Raw genomic sequence first — 26,613 nt, 5'->3', positions numbered from 1 at the left:
TATATTTCCTAAATATATTCAGCTTATAAAAATCTCAGCTTATAAAAAAATTAGAACAGCAAAGCTGGAGAACATGGCCACTGCTGTGTGAGCAGCCGCTTGCTCATCAAAGACTCCTGCGTTCCGCTTCTAAAACCAATGGCTAACTTCTGCCACAATAACTACAACATTCCATCCCTCATTCATATACGCAGCCTGGAACTGGCCGTGCCAATCATTTTTCTGTACTTTACCCTTACCGGAGTATGTGCTGCGGGGCTCCAGTGCCGACTGCGATCTCCTCACCGGCTGTCTCCGGTGTTTTTACTCGGTAGGAGGCGGCTGCTCAGGAGGGGCCGCACAGAAGCAACGCACAGTCTCCTACGAGTCAGTTTGAGAAGCGGCAGCACACGCCAGGTCCGCTCGACCACAAAGGAGGCAGCTGCTGGTGAGGAGACAGAGGTCAGGACCCCATGTAGTCCACAAATTGCTCCTGCTGCCACAACTAAAACAGGAGGGCCAATTGGACCAAACGTCATTTGGCGTGATATCTACAGCTAAGGAAGGTAAAGGGTATTGGAGGGCTTCTCAGGAACCTGCGAAATTGGCATCTAAGAAGAAAAAGCAGGTCCCCAGAAAAGAGACAGTTGCTGGTGGATAAGGTGGAAAAAGCCCTTCCTACCTTGCGCAACCTGGCACACTGGATCTAGAGTTTAGGGGGGGGGGGGGGGGGGGGGGGAGGACGGGAGCTCCTGTGCTTTTCAGAGGTGCGAGATAAAAGGTCGGACTATAAAGGCTGGGAAAGACAGGAAAAAATCTATTGAGCTTAAAGGAAAGATCACTCCCTCTCTCGGGTCATATTTTAAAACGATATTGTAAAACGGGGAGAAGCGCTCAGGAGAGGGTCATCCCAGCTTAATTTAGAGCCCGACAGTGCAAATGTCGGCTTCTGGGGGCCCCTCAATATCAAACCTCACTACTACGCTGGGACAAGAGCCTGTAGAAACAGATGTTGTGGAGGGGATTGTCGCGACCTGGGGGGATAGTATTCCCCCTGTGTTAGGAGGGAGCCAGTTTACGGTGGGTGAAAGCGGTCCCAAAGATTCAATGGGGGCCTCATCAGCATCCTTAGAAGTGCTATCCTGTACTCTCTCGAGCGATATCAAATAGGGGGTTTCTGTGCCTGAATCCAACCAAGCTGAGATTAGAAACTTCTGTGAGTCGCTGGAAAAGACAATAGATTTCCTCAACGCAAGAACTGAGACATTGGAAAGCTCAGTGGGGGAATTAAAAAAACTACTCTGCTTAGCCAAAGCAGATACTCTGGTTCTTAAAAAGGAGGAGCAGGCGGTCCGAGATAAGCTAGAGCAGCTGGAAAACAACTCCCGGAGGAATAATCTTTGTACTCTGAATATTCCAGAGGGGGAAGGAGGATCTAAAATCTTATATTGTCGAATTACTAAGAGAAACAATGCAGATCGAGGAGTCTAAGGAGGAGTTAAAGAAAGACATCCAAAGGGCGCCCAGGGACTCAGAGAAGGACACCCGAATAGGACCAAACCTAGGAAGATCCTTCTTAATTTCCATACATACTCTCTGAAGGAGAAAATCCTAAACATGGCCCTGAAAGCGAAATCTTTAAGGGGGAAAGATTTTTCTTTTGAAGTACGTTCCGAGCTAGCACGAGCTACCCTAAATAGGCAAAGGGAGCTGGGGAGAAGCTTGACGAAAAAAACAAACTAGGGGCAGTCGCCCAGCTAAAGTTCCTGGCATCCCTAAAGGCCATGCATAAGAATAAGATGCACAATCTAAGGTCGCAATAGGAGGCAGACGTACTTTTGGAGAGTATTAAGAAAGGTGACGCTCAGTCAGGAATGGCCCTTACTTCTACCTAAAGGCACTCAAAGGCATGGGGATGGCGCTAGTGTTGGTGATAAAAATCACTCCAATTCATTTAGCTTATCTCATCACATAGTTACAAATGAAAATAGACCAATATAAAGCGAATCATGTTTGCTCTGGTTTTAGGAGCTTTTCTGGATTTTTTTTTCCTACAAAAAGGGGACGGGAATGCGAGTTGCCTCAGAGTGTAGCAGGTAGGACTTCCATAAATCCAAGGGAATAATGGGATGGGTTCTCCAGTTTGGGGTACACTGGGTGGGGAGCATGTGGGGGAAAATAAAAAGAATTCCTCATTTACCTTAGCTGGTTTATTTACCTCAGTTGTCATAGTTATGGCAATAGTAAGACTGTTGCATCCACAGACATGGATATATGATTTTTTACAAAAACTGTACTCAGAGGATAGGGTAGTTAATACACCTGAGGTTGTGGAATGTTGGAGCATGGGCCCTCAATTCCGTGGACACAAGCCAACAGGAATCTTTAGAACAGGCAATCTAGCAGGAAGGGGTTAAGTGGGCCATTTTAGCTATCAATGTGGAGAAAGGCAGCAGGCCCCGATGGTTTGCCAATAGAACTTTATAAGAATCTGGGAGAGGTCTTGATTCCAGCTATGACCCAGCTTTTCAATGAGATTTTAGGTGATGGAGGAAAGATGCCAGGTTCTTGGGGTGAGGCAACAATTATCCTGTTATTGAAGCCAGGGAAGAATCCAGTGAGTTGTGAGGCATATAGACCCATATCAATCTTAAACACAGATTATAAAATATTTGCCAAAGTCCTAGCCGATACGCCTCGAACAGTAGAAGGGGATATGCTGCACCTTCATCAAAAGGGCTTTAAGAGCAGAAATCTATACGAACTTACATACGATCTGATAGGCGCAAATCGATCTAGCCACAACATACTCGCTTCCTCTTGCAGCTATGACCTTAGACGCTACCAAGGCCTTTGATAGGGTCAACAAGCTATATCTGTTGGTTGTTCTGGAGAAATACAACTTCGGTATAAAATTCTGCAGAGCCATCCAGTTGCTCCATTAGGACCCGTCTGCAAAACTGCTGGTAAATGGCAACCTAACTAGCCCCTTTAAAACACGAGGGACACTAGACAGGGCTGCCCCTTATCTCCACTCCTCCTTAATCTGTATATCGAGCCATTTGCTCAGAGGCTGAGGGATGAGATGAACATCTTACCATTACAACACAAGGGAATGGGAGAGGATAGTGGCCCTCTATGCCGATGTACTGGTCCTCTCCTTGGACCTTTCTAGTGACTTGCCAGCAGTAATAAAGCAAGCCGAAGACTTCAGCATGATATCAGGGTATGAGGTAAATGCTGAAAAGAATGAAGTTATGTCTTGGAACTTAGGGGTGTGCCAATATCAGACCAAAAAGAGAGATTAATTACTTAGGGGTTAGAATAGTACAGTATGTAGATAGAATCTCAGAGGGTAACCTGGCTAATGTAACAAAGGAGTGCCAGAAGCTTATGGAGAGCTGGGCCCACCTTCCTCTGTCAATCCTTGGGAGGGTTAATCTGGTAAAAATGATAGTGCTCCCCAAAAATCACATTTTTTCTTCAATGTTAGTTCACTACATTTTAGCAAACTGGCTATAGAGAAACTTCAGCAGGCTATTAATTATTTTATTTGGGCCTATAGAGGAAACGGGATTGCCTGGAGGAAGAGGCGGCGTAGGAAGGAGAAGGGAGGACTTTCATTGCCAGACTTGCAGTACTATGCTTGGGCCTTCCAAAAGTCCCACTCCAGGATGCTGTTAAAAACACCAGATTGTGCTGGGGTAGTGGCAATGTTCTTAGCAAAGCTAAAGGATGCCAGGTTGGTTCAAGAGGGCTTCCTGTTTAAAATATGGAGATCTCACATTTTTTTTTAAAGATAAGGCTGAAACTACAGGCAGTGGCCAGATCATGATAAATATTAGACGGTTGACGGGCCTCAAGGTATTTTTCTAGTCTTGCCCCCTTGTGGGACTCCCCTGGTGCACCAGAGTCCTTAAAGGATAAATTAGCACAGCTACTTAGAGGACTTAAGGTATGGGGCGATTTAGTCCAAGATGGTATACTTTTACCTTGGTCCCTCTACACTATCTTGGCAGTGGACATCTCCAAATTTAAATATATCCAACTTTAAAGTTGGGTTCGAAGCCAGAAAGTACCCATTGGTATAGAAAATACTTTAGAAGAATATCTTGTGGGCAGGCCAAGGGGAAAGTATCCGCATGGTATTGGACCATCGAAGATGCAGTTGATGGGGACTTCAAATTAGCAGAGGAACTGTGGAGTATTTGAATGCCAGACAAACCCTGGGAACATCTCTGCCAAACATAGTTTGGAGTTCTGTTCTCCATAGTTAAGCCTGCTTGGTTGAGAAGAAACCATCTGTTTACAACACATAGGGCCCACTTTACTCCCGAAAGGCTGTCACAGATGACGACAGGACCCCCTTGTCAGATGCAAGAAATTTGTGACCAGGAGAAAGCATCTGATATACATAGGTTTCAGGTACGTCCTGCTATTTCTGACTTTTGGGTAGAAGTTGGCGAAACTATCTCGGCCATTCTAGGCTTTCAAGTTAAAATGAGCCTCTCTCTAATAATCTTTGGGACCTCCAGTGAAGTTAAGGGCCCAGCAAGGGCTTTTCTTTTCTATGCCATACTCTTAGCCTGGAGAGAAATATGTAAAAAATGGATGGAATGCTTGCCTCCTTTGCATGCTGAGTGGTTAGCTTCGGTCATTTCGACATCCAGGCTAGATCGGAGAAGGATCCAAACCGGGAGGAAAAAAAGCACATTGGGACATTTTTATTAAGATAATCAAATGCGGAGGTGCAGGAGAACTATTGCGAATCCAGATTATATATCTATATCTTTAACAGAAATGGGTCCTATAATTAAACCTCTCTGGATCTCTCTAGACTGCGTTGGGCATCCCTCACACCCTTTATCGCCATCATCAGCAGTCGGCAGTGAATACTGGACCAAACTGGAAAGCGAAAGTGCCAGTCAGTGGAACTGTGCCCTCCCAGTACGCAGGTGTACCAGCAGGAAGGAGAAATCCTAAACCTGCAATCAGTAACATGTAAGGCACAGGCGGCTGGTAAGGTCACGGAGGTCAGAAGTGAATGAAGACCAAAAAAACAGCAACAGTGCTGTGTGCTTAAACTCTCCTAATCCAACGTTTAACAAAATTAAGTCATAACACTGTCATCCAGCCTGAACCTTCGCATGTTGCCACAGACACCAAAACAAATACTCCTCAAACTGCTGGGCACTATGACAATATGCAGAAGGAGGGGGGGGGGGCGTTACGGGGGGGGCCATTCTCGCAGGCTAGGTTCTCATTACATACGGTTCGGGTGGAGGGCCTGATCACAAAATGCAGGTGATCATCATGAAACGCAGGAGCAACAGAAAAAAAAATGCCGGAGGCGCCTTAATTATTGAAGGATGGTGGCCGGCAAAGACACAGGAGCGATGACACGACCTTAGAGAAAGGGGCTTCCACAAAATGCCATGGGGCTCTACACAGTAAAGATACTGGATAACACCATGTCATCAAGTCCACCATATTCAATACTACAGCTCAGAGATGTCATCAAATTGGTTGCAGGCGCAAACTTGAGTCCCGGGACGGATTGCGAGGGAGAGTGGGGTGGGAGACAGGAGAGTGAAAGCGAAACCAGCACTGCCCTTGTGAAATGGGCACCACACTAATAGAAAGGGCTACCACCTGCGAAGAGGGAGGGTTACGCTGTGAGGAGCAGGCACAGACAGCAGAGACCCCTGCTCGGAGGCAGGCTACAGCACAACCCTCAGTCTCATCCACCTGGCTCCACTGATTTGCTTTGAGGCAGGCCAGGCTGGAGCCCCGTGACTAATTGGAAGGGGGGGGGGGGAGCAGAGAAAACACACAATAAAAGCAAAACCCGCCCGTGAAACGGGCACAGCACTGACAGAGGACAACTTTAGACAGCTCTCTAAGTGGTAGCTGTGGAGAGTAGCCTTCAGGCTTAGTCCAGAAGGAGTGTAAAGAAGCTTGTTTTACCAGAATGCAATCTCATAGTATTGATTAAGTGAAACAAAACCACACCAAGTATTTATAGTTGTGTATTAATTATATAATACTCTCTAGTACGTTACAATATCTCCAACAAGGAGATAAACACAATGCACATAATATTTTAGCAAAGAAACACAGTAAACAGCACGAAATACAGAGGCCCCAGGTGTGGATCAATCCATATACTAAGAAAGTGGCATAAGCACAACTCGAGTCAAGACAGTGTCGAGAGGACGTAGAATTGCTAGGGACCAACAGAACCACCCATGGTAAATAGGGACCCCACAGAGAGCGTGTGCAGGGTGTGAACACGACTGTGTGCTTTGTACTTTAAATATTAAGGGCCCTTCCCAATGGACCCTGGGGGAACCCCTTGGAAGACAGTAGAAGACCCACCCCACCCGTGGATACCCTAGCATCCACGATACATACACCAGGGAAGCCGGGTGCAGTGGTGTCGGAAACCGCTGTCGAACCCAACGGAGGACTTCAGGAAAGTGGAATAGGAGAAAGAGTCCATGGGAATCCAAATGTGGATTCTTGAAGAGTACCTGAAAGCAAAGGTGACAGAATCCATGTCACTTAGGAGTGACCAGGAGACTTGGAAGATGAATGCCCTCCCATGTCGGCTGCTTCAGGGAAGAGGACGATGACCTTGACGCTGCAGCTGTGAGGACCAGGCGACACTGAAGAAGACCAGAACCCGGGTACGAGCTGACCCACGAAGGATGTTGAGTGCTGAGTCGTCGAAGTCCGGCAGGAGCACCAGCTAGCCTTGGCAAATGCAACCCAAGCCGGAGTGAAGGTGCCAAGTTGGGACCAGCAAGGTCCAGGGGACTCACCAAAGGCAAGGGAGTCAGGGCAGACCCTGAGCAATCAAGGGAGCCCAAAAGAAACAAGTGTGGCCCTCAAGTGGACCCACATGCCAGAGGCACTCGAGTCGCAAGAGGACCTCAAGCAGCTTACCGAAAGATGCAGGCCACGGTGTACACAATGCGGTGTGGCTAAAGACTCTGGAGGTGCTCAAGGTTGGGGCTACTTGGAGCCCGAAGATCTTCTTGCAAAGAAGCCAACAAGCCTTTGCAAATCCAAGTTGGACACTGTGCACAAGGGTTTGGTTATTGCAACCTCCACGAGGGATACTGGCCTCAAACTTGGTGGCAGGGCAGGCCATGGTAGCTGTGGAAAACCACCACCTGTTTTGCAGAGCCCACGGGAGTCCGGAGAAGCTCAGGATCTGCAGACCGGTTGACTTACTTGGTTGCCTGCAAATGCAGGGGAGTGACTCCTTCAAGCCAAAGCAGATTACTTTGGGTGTCTTTGATGCTTCACAGGCCTTGGAAGGATCCTGTATGATGCACAGGTACAGATGATGCAATAGACTGGAAGGGAGACCAATTCAGGCCCAAACGAAGTCCAGAGTGAACAGACGGTAGAAGTGCAGTGGCGATACAAAACCTGATAGGATTCGTTGCAGCCGTTTGAGGTGGTCATCGCATAATTACGGGCTGCCACTCTATACTGTATATGGCTGCTTCACTGATAACCAGGGAGAATAGACTCCGCAGGCTACAGGGGTGTCCTGCTCATGCAGAAGCACCCTCTCACTTAGAACCAAGCACCCTGCCTTCAGGATTGTAAAGGCCTGCTATAGAGGTGACATCGATTTTAAGTGCAGTGACCCTTAGATATAGTAAACCTATATCTTTAGTAAGTGGTACAAGCAGCAACTTACACAAGCTGCAATGGCAGGCCTGTGGCTCCATTTTGACTGGTCTCTCATGGGTGGCATAATACAGGCTTCAGCCCGTGGGAGACCTCTGGGGTACCTATGCCCTGGGTTCATGGGTACCATATACTAGGGACTGACATGTACACCCCAGATTGGACAATGAGGTAACCTTAAGTACTGATCACAACAGTTTAAGGAGAAAGCAGACTGGGGCCCTGATTAGCTGGATCCCAATCAGACTAGTCAAAAACAGCATCCCATCAAGCAAAAAGTGGGGTAACCATAGAAGCATATCCTACAGGTTTCCAAATAGAGTTTTATGGCGCTCCAAACCAATGTGACAAACCCAAACCCCTAGTTCTCACAGGAGAAAGTCTTATGGAGCAGGAAAAGTCTTTTAGAGAAAGGGGCTCTTGCCCAGAGAACTTTACACCCAAATGGGTTCCTCAGTAGTCTTTTCCTAGTGGAGAAGGACAGCACACCCTCCGGTTATCATTTTAAGAGAATTCAACAAGTGGACTGTTCATCGACACTTCAAGATGAAAGGTATAAATCTTCCCCTGGACCTCCTGCGAGTGTCAGATTGGATGGCCCGTTTGGACCTGAAGGACGCCTCCTTGACAGTCACCATCTTTCCACCTCACAGGCGTTATTTTGCAATTCCGATGGAAATCTCAGGCATTCAAGTTCTCTTTCCTTTCTTTCGGTCTATCATCGCGCCTTGGTGTTTCACCAAACTGAAAAGACCGGCGTCGAGTACCTACCGGCGTGAGGAGTGCGTTTGATCGTTTACCTCGACGACATCTTGATCATGAACCAATGTCGGATGCGTCTTTACAAATGACCATCGATCTGCTGGAGTCTCGAGGCTTCGTGATCAACACAGAAAAGCCAGCATTCCTCCCATCTCAAACACTGCAGATTCTGGGTTTCCATATAGATTTTGTCAAGGCACTCGCCGTCTTCCTGCCCGAAAATTGACCAAGATCAGACACAAACGCAGGAGAACAATGTGCAAGGGAGGAGCTGCAAAGGAAGGTTTCCGAAGAGGAGGCATGGAATGGTCGAGCGATCTTCAGCTCCCAACCTGATCTGGTAATAGAGTCAAATGCCAGTGGCTCAGGATGGGAAGCTCGTTGAGGGGAATTTACCACACAAGGAAGATGGTCCTTCCCAGAACAACCCCTGTATAGGAACTGTTTGGAGTTGATGGCAGGCTCATTCGCTCTCATGCGATGGACCAAAGACATGGTCCAATGGTCACTTCTCCAGGAAGGTGGAAAATGTGACCTCGTCCACCCCAAATGGTTAATGTAACAGACCACCGTCGAAGACATTGTCGGACCTGGCCCACATATTAGGATTACTGCCTAGGCCAATCACATCTGTGTCAGCAGAACACCTCCTAGGCTGCTCCAACCAGGTGGTAAACTAGCATACCCGTCAGAGGAGGGATACCAGTCTCTAAAGATTGCAACCTCAGATGTTCCGGCAAATTCAGGAGAGGTTGGGCCTGTTTTCCATAGACCTCTTTACGTACCGTTTGGACTTCTAACTGGACAGACATTGCAGTTGGAGACCAGACCCCAATGCAGTAGCCATGGACGCAGTCCTCAAAGACTATAGCATGAAAAAAGGTGTACGCCTTTCCTCAATTCGCGATGGATATGAGGTTAGCCATGCAGGTAATGGAAAATCTGGTGGTGAATACCCCACTCTGGAGGTCGCAAGCTTGGTTTCCAGCGATGACTGAACTTTCTTGGGATTTTCCATCCCCCTACACTTATTTCAGGCTCTCCGAGTTCCCCAAGACAATCCTCATCCTCTGGTGCAAGAAAGCTCTTTTCATCTCAAGGCTTGGAGGATCACTGGGAACAGTGGAAAGTCCCAGGAATTTCACAAGAAGCTGCCTCTCTACTCACCAGAGCCTGGGTGGACAGCACGAACAGGAGATATCGATCAGCCTGGTGTAGATCGATGGGTCAGTGCCTCCAATACCAGGTGGATCCCTTGGGGGCAGATATTCTCCATGTATTGAATTTTCTGACGAGTCTGACCTCTCACAGTCTAGCTTATTGGTCAAATACCTTTTGGTCGGCAATCTCAACAGGCCATTGGCCGGTGGATGGTCACCCAGTTAGGGAACATCCTTTAGTATGTTAACTTTTGAGGGGTAGATTGACACTACCCCCTAACCCAGATATTCTGTTTTATGGGACGTGAACAAGGTCCCTACACTCCTTAAATCTTGGCCTTCTAGTAAATACTTGTCTAGGAAGCAGCATTCACCAAAGCTAGCGATGGGATGTTCGAGCTTTAGGCATTAGAGGTAGAATATTTATCACAGAAGAGATAACCTTTAATATCACTCAAACAAAGTGTAATTCTAAGATGTATTGTATCCAACATTCTCAAAGGTGCATATATTTAGTGTTGGTCACAGAATCAAAGCGTGTGAACCTTTAATGGAGGACCTTTGTCCTCACAGAAAGACAATTGTTGATCGCTTTCACTAAATCTCATGAGGAGAGGTGATATGGCCTCTAAAGCTTTCTCTTTGGGAGCTAGACTGGAGGAAATCCTCAACACTGCTGACTGGTCCCATGATTCGACTTTTAAAAGGTTTTATTTCAAACCAGTTTCCTCTCTGCAATCCTAGTGGTGGAACAGCTTTAAACTAGCCTAATCCTCACCTCCGTGTCCTGACATAGAATGAACAATGTCTTAGCTATCATAAAGGAACGTTTCAATTCTATTAAGGACAGAGAGCCTAGGATTAGCCAACCCAAGATATTTAAGATATGCAACGTACCCACCCGGAAAGTTGTGAAATGTTATCCAAGATGCTTGTATGATTTGACATGTAAAATAAAATCATATTCTGTTGATTGATTCAGTGCAATGATATATGAATTATATGTTAACGATTGTCTGTTGCTTGCAAATAGATTTTGAACGGGATGACCGATAATATGCATTTCATCCCTGCATAGGAACGGAGGCCAACAAACAAGAATAGGTTTCGGAAGGACATGCTGTGTTCGCATGAAAAAAAAGAGTGGGGATAGAGAGTCTGCGGGGACCATTATGTAGCTCTGCAGGATCCAGATTAGATGATCCGTTTTGGTCTAATTTTCCCAAGGACTCATGGGAAATGTAGTTTATGTTTTGAAATTTTATTTAAAAGGTTGCTGGGTAATAAAAAGGTAGGGTATGGCAAGATACACCCTAATCCTCGCCCTACTGTCTTTAATAGAATTGAAACTTTACACTACGATAGCTAGGACATTTTTCATTCACCATTCAGCCGGATAAAAGTAGATAAAACCGCAATGAGTTAATGCTTAAAGCGGCTATTTGAATGGGGACAAATGCTCACCAATTAATTACCAGCAAGATCCAATTGCCTATCGTGGGAGGTAGAAAAAGTCTTTGATCGACTACAAGGTGGAACTCTTAAGCTGGGCCAGCGTCAATGTGACATAATTTGTAAGAAACTTAAGAATTCATTTTCAACCATAAACAGACTTTGCAGAGAGAAATGAATAAAATGTCCCTTGTGAATGTTTGGGTTACAAACACACAGAAAAAATATTCCATCTTCTGAACTTGGCAACTGTTCCAAAAAGGTGTATGCATGACATGACTGCCCAACTACATTCAGAGAAAATTACGAATTACTCACTGTTATGGCAAGATTGAGTTTGAACCGGAGGTGCGGCAATTCAGTCTCTCTGCATCCAAAAACGTAATAGCAGCTGTCGGCATGTAAGCTAACTGCATTTAACTATGTGAGCCATATGGCACCTCATCACAGATCTGCAATTCTTCAGAGCAATTCTCAGCTCATTATACAAAAGACCCTTGAAATCCTCCATGATCGAGCTAGCATGCCTTTTTGTCTCTCCAATATTTGGAATGCCCTGCCTTCGGCAAAAACAAAAAAAAATCAGTAAAAATTCTGTAAGTATCTAAAAACTCTTCTTTTTAAAACTGCAACAGTTTTTTGCTCTGTTTCCTTTGGCCAGGAAGCCCTCGGTGTTGCTGCTCCCTCAATGTCTATAATCAATCAACTACAGGGTCTCATTTGGTAAGCATTTCTTGGATAACAGAGGTTTTTCAGCAACTCTAGACTAATTCCAAAGGAGCCAACAAAAAAACCATATGATGGCAGTTCCCTAGACAGAGTGCAAAGGTGTTGTATTGATAAGCCACAGAAAATTACTTATTGCATCAGATGTGCCACTGGAAGCTCATTGTAAACAGCATATGTAGCAGAGGGTGTTATGTTCTTTAGGTCCAAATTGAATTAAAAAACAAATACAACATACAACTTCCAGGTACAGGGGGCAATCGAAGAATTAAATGGTACAGTTGAAGAAAGAGTGAACGGAGAAACAAATTCCTTCATTCTGCCTGCAAGGTGAAAGACAAAAAGAATTGTGCACGACCTCATGATGCATGTGTATACTGTGGAGCTTAAGCACGGAGTTTTCCAAAATTCTTTTAAAGACATCGTTTCTTCTTTAGAAAATCTTTCAGACTCGTGTCAGCGCAGGCAATTTCAAAAACGATGTGAAGGACGACGAGAGGGACAACAGACGTGTACATTTATTCTGGCCTGGTTTAAAAATTACGCCACCAATAACAGGTGTATATAATTAGCATCCTGTGGTATCTTCATTTCTATGCCATATTTTCTCCCCTTAGTGTTATGTCCCCTGCTACTCAGCCAGAGTGACTGGTGTAATTAGAATACCGGGGGTGTACATGGCTTGAGAGAGTGTCAGCTGAGTGCGTGGGCTGAGCAACAAGGATACTTCTCCCGATGGGGCTTTCTTACTACCATCTTTACCTGTAGACGCCTACTTTGAGAATAAACCTTATCCTGTTTCACCTTACTACTGGCCACCCTGCATCTCCATTTACCACACATCCATGTGCCTCTAGGAATCAAGTTTATATCAACTGGTAACTTCACCATGCATTGTACGTAAAAACACTGGGTAGCAGTTGGCTGGCTCCTTGCATCCACAGTGTTTCTTTTCATTAGGAAAAAGCGTGGAGGAACATGCTAGTACTGCTTGTTTTTCCAGCTCATGAAATGTTTAATGCTGTAGAGATATGTATAATTTTGTGCATACACTAATGAAACAAGTTTTTGAACCATGATTGTGTATTCGGGTTAAATTCCTTGGGTTGCGAGGTTGTCTTTTAGACTTCAGTGAATGTTGGTGACTGTAAGGGGGACATGAAATTAAGAGTAGCAGGAGTAACAGGGAGCTTTCAGGAAGAGGGATTACACAGGAGGTCATGTTCTGAGGGCACAACTGTTTTAAAACCAGCATTGGCATAGCCAATAGGTCTCGCCTTTGGGACCTTGTAAGTATTTAGTTATGCAGCACAATATCCTTTGTGCAACAACATCAACTGTTGCATGGCTAAACACTTAGAAGTCTCAAAGGCAAGACCTATTGGCCATGACAATGCTTGTTCTCAGTAGTCTGCCAGACATTTAGGGTTACCAAATATCAAGACTGTATAGTCTTAATTTCACCTCCTGCCACTTTCTTACACAAACAGACTCTCCCAGCATCTTTATAGGAGTTTTCAGGTTTTTCATTCCTACGTTCTCGCTTTGTCACTGTTTTAAGGTATTTTGCCTCCTCCTTTCAGCGCTGGCTGCATTTTCTTCTACTGTTCAGGGTCAAACTGATGATTAAAAAGAAGCCCTGGTCCCCGAAAAAGAGTACATGTGGGCCCCAACTGCAGCCATCAGTTAAAATTACGCCTGATTTTATGTTGAAATAGAAAAAAAAATACGCCCTGGGTAGAAAGACTGTTGCCCTTCCTGAGATGCATGGCGTTGGGCAGATCCTGCTAATCCATAAGTGGTCGAATTGATGCCTGTCATTGCACATCAAGGTGCACAGTCAAAAGAGATGCAGGCCCAAATTCACTGGCTCAAACCTAAAAATGCCTGACCGTCCACAAGATGAGAAAACCTCATGTGCACCTTGGAGTTGAAGGGAACATCTCAAACATCTTTCAGACATCTCTAGGTTTGTATTGGGTGGATATTAGATGACGACCGGTATAAATGCCTGGTGACCCAAGGTTTCTGACCATCTTCTAATGTCAAGTGCAAGTGAAAAAAATCAGCAAATAAATTCGAAAATCAGGAAGTTGGAATGAGTGATGTTGAGAATCTCATGATTACAAAAAAGGATTCAAACCAGACATTATTTAATGAGACACGCAGGGTAAGTTATCTCCTTGACACACAGGGAGCAGTCGTGAAACAGGGCTTTAACACATCCAATCTGGAATCCCTGCACTCAGATGCCCCTCACATTATTCCAATAACTACTCAGCCCCAGCAAACTAAGTAGAAAATGCTTGTACCTGAACCCATGTCATTCTTGACCCTCAGACTCAAAAGTAAGTTTCTGCAGTAGCATTTGAAAATCGGAGGAATCTTCCCGAACCCACCTATGCCTCAGGGTCCAATGTCCTCTTTGTTACAGTGCTAAAGTTTGTTGCTTTAACCCCGATTCCCCTTGCCCATTAGAAAATCACTGTTTCCCTTTTTCAGTAAACAATTTTAAATGTAGAAATAAAGCCGAGCTACGTAGAAGCCATCCTGCCATGGGTCGCTATTCATCTTTCAAGCTGCTTATGTTTAATGCACAGACAGGAAAAGAGGAATACACTGGAGAAACTACAGAAGAAACGGATCACGTCATTTGAAAATCATAAATGTGCACTTTGTAAAACGGGGGAAAAAAATACATCAGCGGGACTCCATAGATAACATTGTTTCTTATGAATAAATTACAGCACGGTTTGTTTTTCTCACAAATAATTATCAGTTTGTTCGGTTTCTAAAATATGTATTCCAGTTTGTTTCGCGAATAGCCCAATGTACTCAGGTGCATACCCCAGGTCAGCACTGTGTTTGCAGAGGTGGGTGGACCTCTTGTGCACTGAGAGAGGCCCCCGAGCTCGCCTGTGAAGTTGTCCCATCCTCTTGTCTAAGTATATCCAGGCCAGCAGCCAGGCCAGGCACCCTCAGCGCCGGGCGCTCTGTTCTCGCCTCAACTCCCCACCTTTTAATTCACAGAGTAGAAAATGTTCACAGGCCACAAATCTGGATTATTGAGCCCGGCAAATCAGGATTAGAAAAGCGGCATATGGAAGTATTTTGTCCCCTAAGCTTGTTTCCTTGAGGCGACCGCTTCAGTTTATTTTTAGAAATGGTTCCCGCAGGGCTCCTCGCATGAAATGCTGTAAAATGAATGCAATAATAAAAAAATGTTTTTTAAAAAACAGCTGAATACCGAAGAAGGGGCCATGCAGGCATAGCTCGACCTATGTATGTATGCACCGATTTCCTAAATTTTCATTTAGCATTTCACCTACACATTCACACAAGCATTAAAATGGGTGTTCTGTTCTTAAAGAGTCATTTTATCATAGCTACGAAGTAGGATAGATTTTGTATGAATATTAATTTGACACTAATCCCTTTGTTTCCTACCCTAGTTCCCTTCACATAACAAGCACGCGCCTGGCAGGAGAGGAGGAGGCAGCAGGGGGAGAGAGTAGACGCTGAGGGTGGAGGGTACGGCCAAGAGCCCACCGATCGTTTCCCGTGCGGGAGCGAGCAGGGGCACCATCCAAAGCTCGCTCCCGCAAGGGAATCGCCAAACGTGCACGCGTTGCTATTAAAAGCAATGCAACGCGTGCACGTTTTTCGACGGAAAAGCAAATCGATTACAAGGAGGTCCCCTATGTAGCGCATGCGCGCTGCATAGGCGATACCTAAAAAGGACTTTATTTGTTGCATTCACATGCTCATGTACAGTTAACTTATCAGGCTGTAAATGCTGGTACTCCCTCATATAGAGAAGTGGCTCAACGGTTAGAGGTGGCAGACCCGGAGGGAGAGGTCGGCCCGCGACCAGGGTTCAATTACCGACGCAGCTGGGTGCAGGACCAATGTCAGCGGGCCCGATAAATCTCGCCTCGGTGCCACTCTAACCATGGGGTCCCACGCTGCAACTCAATAGCTTGCTTAATCTCCACTCCGGCCCCATCACCGCCAGGGATGCCTGGCTGCACCTTTGGGATGCCCAGTAAAGGGACCATCACACAGGGAAAGCCAGGACGGGTTCCCTAGTGGTACAGCGCTGGTAACCACGCGCTCTATAATTCCAACTTCATTCATTCATATATGGCAACCAAATTAATAATCTCTGGCGATTATAACCGTTTGTTGATTAGTTATCAGTTGCAGCCGCAGGCTCCTAAAATTGGGAGAGGCACTCAATCCAATACTATTGTGGAGGGGTTATTAGGAAATCTCGGCTCTGCAAATGTTTATTTTTTTTTACAAAATGTTACAAAACTAGTCCGGATCCTTTCCTTGTGAATTTGGTTTAGCTTAATATTCTTAACGTTTTTAGGTCTACAAAGTTTAGTTCATCAGTTGTTTGAATTATACTATTTTTTTCCACTGTAAAGTATTCAGGTCGACTTTGTTTTGTGCTATATATACACGAGTATAAATTATTCTTAAGCCTGGTTGCATGGTATTGGGGGTTGAGGATATTGTCAAACTGAATAAGGTATGGGTAAAGAAAATGTATGGCTTTTTCAAACGTATGGAGATAATCGATGGAGGAAAACAAAGTAGGTTTCTACAATAACAGCCAGGTAAGGACTTGAGCATCAACCTACTGGATATTCGAGGGAGATGAATGAGAGAGACATGGAAGATGTGGCAATCAGCCCAAATTTATGGATGAGGGAAAACAGCTGGGTGCAGATAGAGATGAAATACTTTCGCTGTAATGGTTTGGGGTGGGGGGAACGTGGATAATCTCAGTTTTGGTGTGGGGAAGTAGCCAGTCACTACCCAGTTTAAAAATGCAATAAGAAAGTTAGGCATACAAACTTAGTGTGAATCTAACGGAGGAAAGTAAGTATCTACAGGAAACAAGCATTTGCAATGAAATAGGTCTCACGTCAACGCAACTTTGAGCTATTGATATTGCAAATGACAATGCCTTTTATTTTTGTTTTCGTTTTTAAAACATAAAATGCATTGTCATTTACAATGCCAATAGCTTAAACTCACGTAAATGCGAGACCTATTGCATTGAAAATGATTGTTAAAGTTTTACTATCCCTTTCCACATTCCTGGTGGGTGGACAGTAAACAAAAAAAAATCTGACTGCACACTCTAAACAAGGGAGATGGTGGCCTGACCTGCTGTTTCCTGCTCTACCACACCTGTTAAAAGTGCAGGTACAAACAGTCACATTTTGGCTTCTTACTTTCTACGGAAACGGTGCAAGGAACTGGAGGAGACACATGCTGCTCTTGATGTCATTTTAAAATTCACCCCTTTTACTTTGTGTCATTTGTTAGTCTAAACCCACCTCATTTTTCTCAATTACACAGAATGAAACAGAATAGTCCAATAGTTAAATACAATGAAGAGGAAACGTGCTCATAATAAGGTAAATATGATGCATACTAATATTAGTTTTAGTTCAATTTAGATCAAATTAATATTAGTTGTATTATTAGTAGTTAACAAATGGATACATGATGTATTAGTAATGTGACAAATGGATACATGAAGTAATGTCATACATTAGGATTGAATAGCGTAATTAATAAGTGATGAAAATAATACCAGAGTTCAAAATGAGTGTTTTGCGAGGGAGAAGGGGGAGGGGGATTTTAAAAAAAGTTATTTTGGAGCGAGTGCTTTCAAGGGTGTCCTCGCCGCCTTAGTCCGAGTTATCCTGCTTTGATCAGTCAAGAGCAAGAAGATATTGACTTGCCCAGCAGAATTTATGAAGGGTACATTGTTAAAAAGTAAACTGGATACACATGCACGCCTGTTTTGATGATTCAAAAACATTCCAAACAGCGCTTTCATTGGAAAAATAGAAGTGCAGGTTCCCTATACCAGAGTACCTACTTGCTTCTGAGAATCATTGGTACTCTCCAATTAAAAGTATTGCACATTTTCTGAGAAGTGAAGGTTCTCTCCCTTTCAAAATAAAGAGTTGCAGTTACTCAGTTCCTGACAGAGCCAGCCCATTTAACCCCTTCGATGCGACCGCGATTCCCCTGGCGTGCTGTAAACAGCACGAACAGGGGCGGGCCGTGACGAACCCCAGCCGTCATCAGCACACGAGCACCATAGTGCATGACGGCTGGGGTTCGTCATGAGCACGGAAGGGGTTAAAGCACTGTTCTGAAGGGGTTGTGTTGACATGTAAGCTTACATCAAGCCAGAGACCGGGCCAGCTCTTGTATCAGAAGAAGGACTCTTTTGTGCTCGTGAAAATACCAGAAACGTGCCACTTTACTGAGATTGGGGAGCACTCCAGTGCCAAAATTATATTTTTGCCTGGATCAATGAATATCCGTGCACTATTCCCAACAGTGAAAGAGCTTTTAGACAGGTTGAGGGGAGAGGCATGCGAATGTCTAGGGATCAGAGTAGGGCGCTCTGCTGTCTCCTCTCTAAAAGGTCTACCCAGGCAATCACACAGCGACGGTCCCTAGCTGGCCCCTTTAAGGACACCGAATCCTGTGTTTACAATTCTAATGCAAATCCACAAACGCGGCTCTGACTAGCCCCAAGCAGAAGAAGAGCACAATCTCTCCGAGCAGGGATCCGAGCACGTGACAGGCCTGTAGTGTGTGGAAGATAACTTTTTCAAATCGTTTCGGCAAGGGATAAAGGATAAAGCAATTAGGATTTTCGTAGTAAAACACCTCAGAGAGGGAGAAAAACGAGAGAAGGTGAAATGAGGGGATTTCGAGTTGTGAGACGGATTTGCATATTTAATAGTATTCACATGGAACGTCAACCATTTTACAGAAAGAGCTTTGTATGGAAATATTTCCAAAGACAATTTACTACTATATGAGGGGGGATAATGGTTTATTTAAATTGAGGCGATGTCTGTACAATACCAATGATATTTTGAAAGTAGCATCGAATAGGCTGTGTTTTGTGGAAGTGTGCGTGCCCAGCCTGTCTCATTGCAAGACATGTATTTATATATTTCAAGCCACCGTGTTCGCTCTTTCCCCAGCCCGCAAGCCAGCAGCTGGTCTCATCCCAAAAAAATCCTCAAATAAATATAAATGGGTAAGTTAATAAAACAAGCATTTACAATGCAACGGTCTCGCCTTTTCCAAAGTTAGAGCTATTGGCATTGAAAATGACAAAATTTTTATTTATGTGTTGGTTTTGAAAACAGATAAATAAAAGGCATTGCCATTTACAATGTCAATAGCTTAATCGCTCGCAAATGCGAGACCTATTGCATTTGCACCACACACAGAGACCCCCCCACACACACAGAGCCCCACACATACAGAGCACGCCACACCACTTTTAATTGTCAACTGCCACCACTGGTGCCAAGTCTCCAGTAGGAGAGTAATGCCACCCCCAGGGATGGATCCTGAGCACCCCCTGTAGGGCGCCTCCGTCACCACTTCAGGAGACAGGGGGTGCAGCCGCAGGCAGTAAAGACCGACGTGCACGGACAGTACAGCAAAGCGGCCTCCCTTGTGCATGAATGGAACATAGATAGTATCACGGGTAAGAACAGAAACAAGGAGTAGCGCTGAAACGTATTAACAAGAAAAGGATGCAATACCTATCTTGAGTGAAGGACTGGCGACAATGTAAGCACGTTGTATAGTCGCGCGGGGAGAGCAAAGCCACAGAATATCTAAGGGCTAGAAAGATATACATGGCTGTGGTAAAGTTGATAATCTACTAACCAGCTGCTTGACAGGCTCAAGGAGCGAACATTATCGCTATGGGCTTACTTGAAGACGAGCAAATGGGTCCGCCGAGGTCTAACATTGGAGCTGTAATGAGAATATTGTCCCAAGAGTTCATTATTAGTGGGAATTGTGCTAAAAAGTGGCGGTACGAAGCTAATTGTTAACAGAATGTTAGCAATCTGTTAGGAAGTAATAAAGAGGTTCTACAAAGAACTAGTCTTAATATAGATGAAAAATGTTGAGCCGCAACCGAAAAATAGTTGCATTGTAACGAAAAATAGAGTGTAAAGATATAAAGTACAAACAAGTTTAAATAAACAAGCGTTGTCAGAGCCGCCCCCCGTGGGAGCACAGGGAGGAGACTGCGAGCGAGAGGCGGAGCTGGAACAGACTGACGAAAAAACAGCCCCGGGGAAAGAAAAAAGAAAAAAAAAGGAAACACCCACAATGGCCCACCTCTACATGACGGCAAACAGGGGCGGGGCTTTAAAAAAATAAAAGACAGAAACGCCCACGGATCTGCTCCAAGACTGATTTACATAATTTTCTTCCAATGGCTAGCCTCCATTTATGGAGCTAGCCAATGGAAGAGAGAGGCGGGTTCAACCCCAGTACTGAAAAACAAAATTTCTCGAGCTGCGCGCCAGTGTCCGCCAGTCGAGGCCTAAAAACAAGAGCTGCAGTCCTGAACGATGCGGGGGGGGGGGTGAAGGCAAAAACACACAACTCCCTGCCTGCTCTCCGGGTTCTGAAACTTTCTAAAGTTTGCAGAATGTTTCTCCCAGACTCTGGCAGGAGGGGCAGCAGCACTACGGAGACTGGTGATTCTTTAGTCCCTAGACTGGCTGCCGTTCTGTCCCGGGAGTGCGTATTCTCAGGAAGCAGGCGGCACAAACAGCTACTCTTGCAACACATGCACTTCTTACGTACTGAGCATGCGTGCTGGCAACCTTGCCTGGGACATGGGGACATAGGCGGGGCATGGGGCGCGTAACAGTGTTCGGGGTTCCTGTGAGCTGAGGGGGCCCAGCATGTTTCTACGCCAGTCACCGGGTGAAGAGGGCCCCCTGCCACGAGGAGACCAATAGGGGAGCAGCGCAGAGTCCCCACAAGAGCCGGTAAGTGGGGCATACAATTGCAGGAGGCTGACTTGCCTCGGAAGCGGGACAGAAGATATACACAGCGCGTGGCTGTACGTGCGTGTGCACCTGCACCAATCGCCCTGCGCGTGCCCATCTCCTGTCCCACGTCGAGGCAAATCAGCAGCAATAGATCTCGCTGGCGACAGCGCTTTCGCGCTGCGTTCACCAGGCTCAACCTAAAAAAAGGACTCATCTAAAAGGATGCTGCAGAGTAAGGTTTTGCAAAAGAAGGGAATATACAGGAACATGAGGGACAGCCACTGATAGTGATGAGAACACAAAGCTAAAGAAACACCAGAACGACAAGAAGGAATAGCCTGCAGGGTCAAAATAATACCAGGATAAGGCAAAACCAGAAATGGCAAGTTAGACATGTTTGTTAAAAGTACATAATTATCAACTACACAAAAAGTGTCATCAATAACTAGAAGATGAATATGGAGGGGCAACGATTGTGTCTGGCTAAATTGCGTTTTCGTCTAAATTAGTCACTTGCATCGAAGAGGTGCAATAAGTGAATGTAAAGTTGAAAAGGTATGGGGAAAGTACAGGTGGAGCGAATTCATAGATCATTTAAAGGATCAGCCTCCCGAAGATTTAGGGAAGATGCGAGACTGATACAAAGTTGGAGATACAGAAGTCTGACAATTTTATTTTAGTATTGGAATGACAGAAGCAGCTTTCAAGCAGGAAGGTAAGATAAAAACCAATGAAATGGTGAGAGATTTTGTTAGCGTGGGTTAGGGGCGAGGAGGGAGATAATTAATGATCTGACAAACTATGATCTGAATAACTAGATGTGCCGGATATGTAAAAAGACAATTGGTTCTGCCGGAGTCTAATAGGTATAATCTTATACAGGTGCTTAGTAACTGCGTATACACTGTATGATTCTCATATACATTAAAGCATTGAATGACAAAACACCAAACAAAATGACAAAAAACAGACAGGTCTGATTACCAACATTTGGTTAATTTAAGCAGTGTACAATAGACACAAACACACAATTTAATAAATAGGTCAGTATTCATATAGGCTTCTTCGTAAGACCAACGTGAAAGTGCTCCTGCAGTGTATCATGTGAAAAAAGCATGTAAACAACTACTATTTGAACAAAGACAAAACTGGACTTCACAAAATCAGTACATATATACGGTATGGTATGTTTGGCCGAGACGATTGAATCTCCATTACCAAAGACAATGAAATATTGATCGGTCTTATTACTGTATATATGTACTGAGTTTGTTAAGTCGAATCTTGGCCTTGTTTATATACTGTTGAGATCAAAAGTTAGTACTTACCTGCTTCCTTGCATTTACATCACTAACTGCATCAACCCATAGTCCACCTCAAGCCTTTCTCTATACTCTTGTTCTGAAAGTGACCTCGCCTATACAATTCATATAGGTAGATAAACATATATAGCGCTACTTATAAGCCCTGGCAATCTTCTGGTATGCCACATCCCCTTCCATGCTGACTGGTAGCTTTCAAGTCACTGGATCACCAGTTTTATCCCCTCTACTGGCCTTCAATTCTTTGTGTGCCCCCTTCTTCTGCTGTTGCCCTTTTGTTTAATATCTAAAAAACATATTACTATTTGAAGAATTTAATACAAGTTGTTTTTAGACTACCCTCCAATACCTTTGAAATACTTGTGTTTTTCTAAAGCACAAAGCATTTTAACCCATCTTCAAATAGTAAGCAGCACGACCAGTGTGTATCGGAGGCAGACAATTATTTTCAGGAGCACAGGCAAAAGGGATGTGGGGGTGATAGTTATACCCCACTAAGAAGGCACTTTTCCAGATCAACAGGATCTATACATGTGGCCAATATGAACGTTTACGTTAAAACCCAACATGACATATTAAGTTCATTCAATTGTATATATACACACCAATTGTGCCAACAATACTAAAGAATGTAACAAGCTCTATACAGGGAAGGCTGGAGGGAGCACCATTGATTTTGTAAACCCGGCAAACAATTGATGTAATAAGTTCAACTGGAGGGAAAATAAGTTGAACATGGACTGAGGCTTACCTCTGCATAAGACAATAAAATTAAAACAACATACACCATTGGTTATTCAAAGTCATGAAAGCAAAGAAACCTTGACAGGGCAGATTTCTACAAAACAAAAGGTCTATTGTGAGATGGTAATCTATACATTCTTGACAAAGAACTGGAAATTGAAGTGTGAATATGGGGGGGGGTGAATAACTTAAAGGGGAACACCTTGACAACAGGAGCAAACAGAATGTGCATGTATTAGTCTCCATTGGTACACAAAACTTTAAAATCGGGGATTTTTTTAAAAAAAAAATGTAATATACAATGTATCCTGGCACTGAAGAATCTGTTTTTGTGGAAGAGGCTGTTACACGTCCTTTTCTCTTACCAGACTAGAGTGCATGTTGGAATTCTTTGTAAAACCCATATTTTTGAACAAGCGGGAGAATATATACATTAGTTAAACTGACTTGGTGACACAAGCTCCTAGGTGAGAATTTTGGAGGAAGGCAGTATACTACACCTCCCAAAGAGAGTCCTTTATTAAAAATCCCACTCTATTGCAGGAGGTGGCTGCCTCAGATTATAATCCACCCACGCAATAAAAGCAGTTTTCAGGGTTTGATCCAAGTACACAATTAAGGAAGGTATTGTTAGATGAGTTCTAAAACAAGGCCCCCACCAATGAACAATTGTAGATTTCTATAAGAGTTTTGTCAAACTAGCAGATGAGGGACTAATGAGGTTTCCTGGAAAAAGGTAACATCATGTGACTGTGTGAGCTGTTACTCGGAGTGTGTACCTCAATGAAAAGTTTCCAGTGTGGATAAGTACTACGCTCTTTGACAAGTCCCCTTTCCGACATGTACAGAAGATGCAGAAAAACCCTCACCATTAACAGTCATTAATATGACGGTCCTACAGTAGTGGTGCAGCACAATTAATTGCAGTGATAGGTCTTTGGGAGAGAACGTGCCATGGCCCTCAGAAAGTATTTTGTGGATTTAAGTGTGTTGTGTTCCTTGGTGGGATTAGTTTGAGGAAAAAACTCCAGTTATTAGCTGAACCTTGGGAAGAGGTGTATGATTGCCCCTTAGTATGAGGTATCGGATTCGTCACTGATAAGAAGTGAAGTGAGGTTCAATATAAAAGATTGCTTGGAAGAAGGCAGCAGTTCCGAAATGAGGCATTTAAATCGCAGGGGCGTGACATGTTTTCTTGCGACGCAGGTTTATTCTTGGGCGAGGACTCTGATTTTCTGTGCGTGTGCGCATCTTGCTCTCAAATTTGATTTGGTAAGAGGTGAATACCATAGGGTTACACCCATTCCCGGTGGAATAATTATACCATACTCTTACTGGCAAAGGATTCCTGTAAAGGCCATGTTAAGCTTCCTAGCGAGATGTGTTCATATCTTTTATGGCGAAACTAGTTCGTTGGCTAGTGAGCTCAACCTTCAATTTAAATGTGATCCTGGGACGGAAACGTTCTCCGATGGCAGCTGCTTCCCCAAAGGCCCTGCCGCCAATGGAGAACAGCCGATAGGGCGTGTGTGTATATTTGATAGCAACGAGAGCGATCTGTTACTGGGGTGGGGGATGTGGAGCACCTTATGCCACATTCAATCAAAGATGTTTCTGCATGGTAAGTAGTAGTTAACATGCAGAAGAAAGGGGCACCTCTAGCAGTGGATCTGATACTTCCTGGTGAGTGACACTGGATAGCTGCGAGAGGATAAAGTGTGGTTCTGAGATGTGTAACCAAGTGTCACAAGTTTCCTGTGATGAGAAGCCCCGCTTAGAGCAGTTTCCTAGGAGTGCATGTCCCAGTGATAGTCTGGGGTAGCGAGCCCTATCCGATAGGCTTATTTATTTACCAGCTGGTTGATTAGTGAGAGTTAAGGTCTAGAAGTTGCCCCTGTGTCACTCACTTTCTTTCATCGAATGAGTCTCTGACATGCATGTTCCGTTCTCGGTGACTCATATACATAACGAGCATGTGAAGGACATACTCTTTTTGAGGACAAGCACCGCAATACACCATAAACAACGAACTTGTACCGTTAAAAGACGGAGCGCTTCAACGAGACTGAACGAGGCTCATTTCCTGCGAGGGCGTGCCCTGCTCACCACTAAGAGTCGTATTGACAGGAACTCTCACCTATCACCGTGGACACACTCACATAGTCCAATAAATGTTGACATGCCTCCGGTCAATGTGTTACCGATACCGACTCCAGGAGAGACTAGGTGGGTGTACTACAGTGCTCTGACAGAGCAGGATCCTTCGATTCGCAGGCCTGACTGGGAACATTTCATTCTAACTAGAGTTGTACCCGGAGGCCCCTGGCGGGAGAGAGGCTGATATCTGGGCCAGAACCCACCGTTTAGCCCGTGCCCCGTTATACATAAGCAGCCCCTCTGTATCTCGCTCACCCGAGCCCGTGGTCGCCGCCATCTTGCGTCGCTCTCCTCCGGATGCGGCGGCTTCCTCCTCCCACCCACGTCACCTACCAGCCTGCAGACGCACGCGCGCCCCCGGTGTCTGCGAGAGCGCGCGCGAGCTCCCGATGTCACAAGACAAACGAGCACGTACAGAGCGGGCTAGTGGCTGCTGCGTCAAACTGGGATCACTACGCTACACCTACACCAGCCTATTAATGTTAGCGTCGTGTTGGCCGCCATCTTGAAGTCAGGTATACAAACCCTACCTTGGTGGCCGACGCAAAGGAAGATGCCCTTGTTTATTCTTAGGAGCGTCTCTCATTTGCAAATCTGCTCTCCTTTTGCAGGACAAGAACTTGTCTCAGTCGAAATGATTGCCTTACTGTTTTTATTCCAGGAGTTGGGTGATGACAGAAATTTTGTATACTGACGATTGTATGACAGCACGAACACATTATGCATTCTCTTTCCTGCTTTTACTTAGCTGACGTTAACCTCCTCCTCCTCAAGTCCTTTTTTTTTCTGGATGTTTAGGGTACATTGCGCTAAACCTTCATAACTTTTTTCCCAACAAGGTGTGTAACACCAAACGTGCCCTTTTTTGTTAGCGTAAACGTACGGCCTCTTGTCTTCCTTATTAGGTTAAGCGTAAGCATATTACCTCTTGTATACTCCTCTTGTGGGCCTAAAGCCACCCCCTGCTTTTGATTTGTTTGTTTTAGTGTTCCTTAATAATCCTTGCTTGCTAGTGGTCAGTGCTGCTGCTTTGTCCCTCCTTTTCTCTCACGTTTTTCTGCAGCAGGGAGTAATTCCTGTCTCATTCCGCTGTGGTTCTTTATCTGTTCTTTGAAAGACTATTTTTTCTTGGTTTCCATCCCTGTTACTGTTTGCCCGAGTTCGGATTTGGCACCATAGTTGTTTACATTTAAATATAATATTCTCCCCTCCTACCTCCTCTTAATGGTACGTTGTGTAAGTGCTCCCTCCTGCGCTCTACCTCCTGCTCCGTTGCTTGTATTTTTTTTTAACTTTTTGCAATTTTCTACTGTCAGTTGGCCATTTTTTGGTAGGATATTCGTTTGGGCTTCCTTTTAACTGGGATTGGATTTGTTGAAGTCTTGTTTGTAATAAGGAATGGTATTGAAGCCCCTCCCACTCCTCCTTGTGCCTGGTGCTACCGAGAAAATGGAGTGAATACTAAAAGGATTTGCACATTTGCATTTTGAGATGAGGATTTGAGTGGCTTAGGGGACGTGTGCTATGCAGAAAAGCATCTCTGTCGCACAAAACATAATCCCAACCTCCCTGGACATGACAACTTCTCCACCAACTAGAGCAAACACCTAACTTCACTGGCTTTGCCAATGCTTTATTTTTTACTTGGATTCTTAGAGTAAAGCCTGACCCCTGGCTCGGCTCGTCCCATTAATTACTGGGCTCGCCCACCTCTATCTACCACTAGTAGTTATGCAAAAAAAG

At 44.7% G+C, this 26,613-nt stretch overlaps 1 protein-coding gene across 4 annotated transcripts in view; it reads right to left on the bottom strand.

Annotated features, from left to right (window-relative positions):
- Positions 1-25,174, bottom strand: part of UBE2V1 (ubiquitin conjugating enzyme E2 V1) — a 150,835-nt gene extending 125,661 nt beyond the window's left edge. For 2 of the 4 annotated variants that reach the window (XM_086932467.1, XM_086932470.1), the window contains exon 1: positions 25,126-25,174. In XM_086932467.1, coding sequence (XP_086788593.1) covers positions 25,126-25,147 — 22 coding nt within the window. In that variant the 5' untranslated portion in view covers positions 25,148-25,174. Of the gene's footprint in view, positions 1-24,872; positions 24,910-25,073 lie in introns of those variants that run through there. The other 2 variants (XM_086932469.1, XM_086932468.1) reach the window with 2 other exon arrangements.
- Between the last annotated feature and the right edge of the window lie 1,439 nt (positions 25,175-26,613).

Source organism: Lissotriton vulgaris, chromosome 7 (assembly GCF_964263255.1).
Source record: "Lissotriton vulgaris chromosome 7, aLisVul1.2, whole genome shotgun sequence".
Lineage (NCBI taxonomy): Eukaryota > Metazoa > Chordata > Amphibia > Caudata > Salamandridae > Lissotriton > Lissotriton vulgaris.
This window is presented reverse-complemented; position numbering and strand designations above follow the sequence as displayed.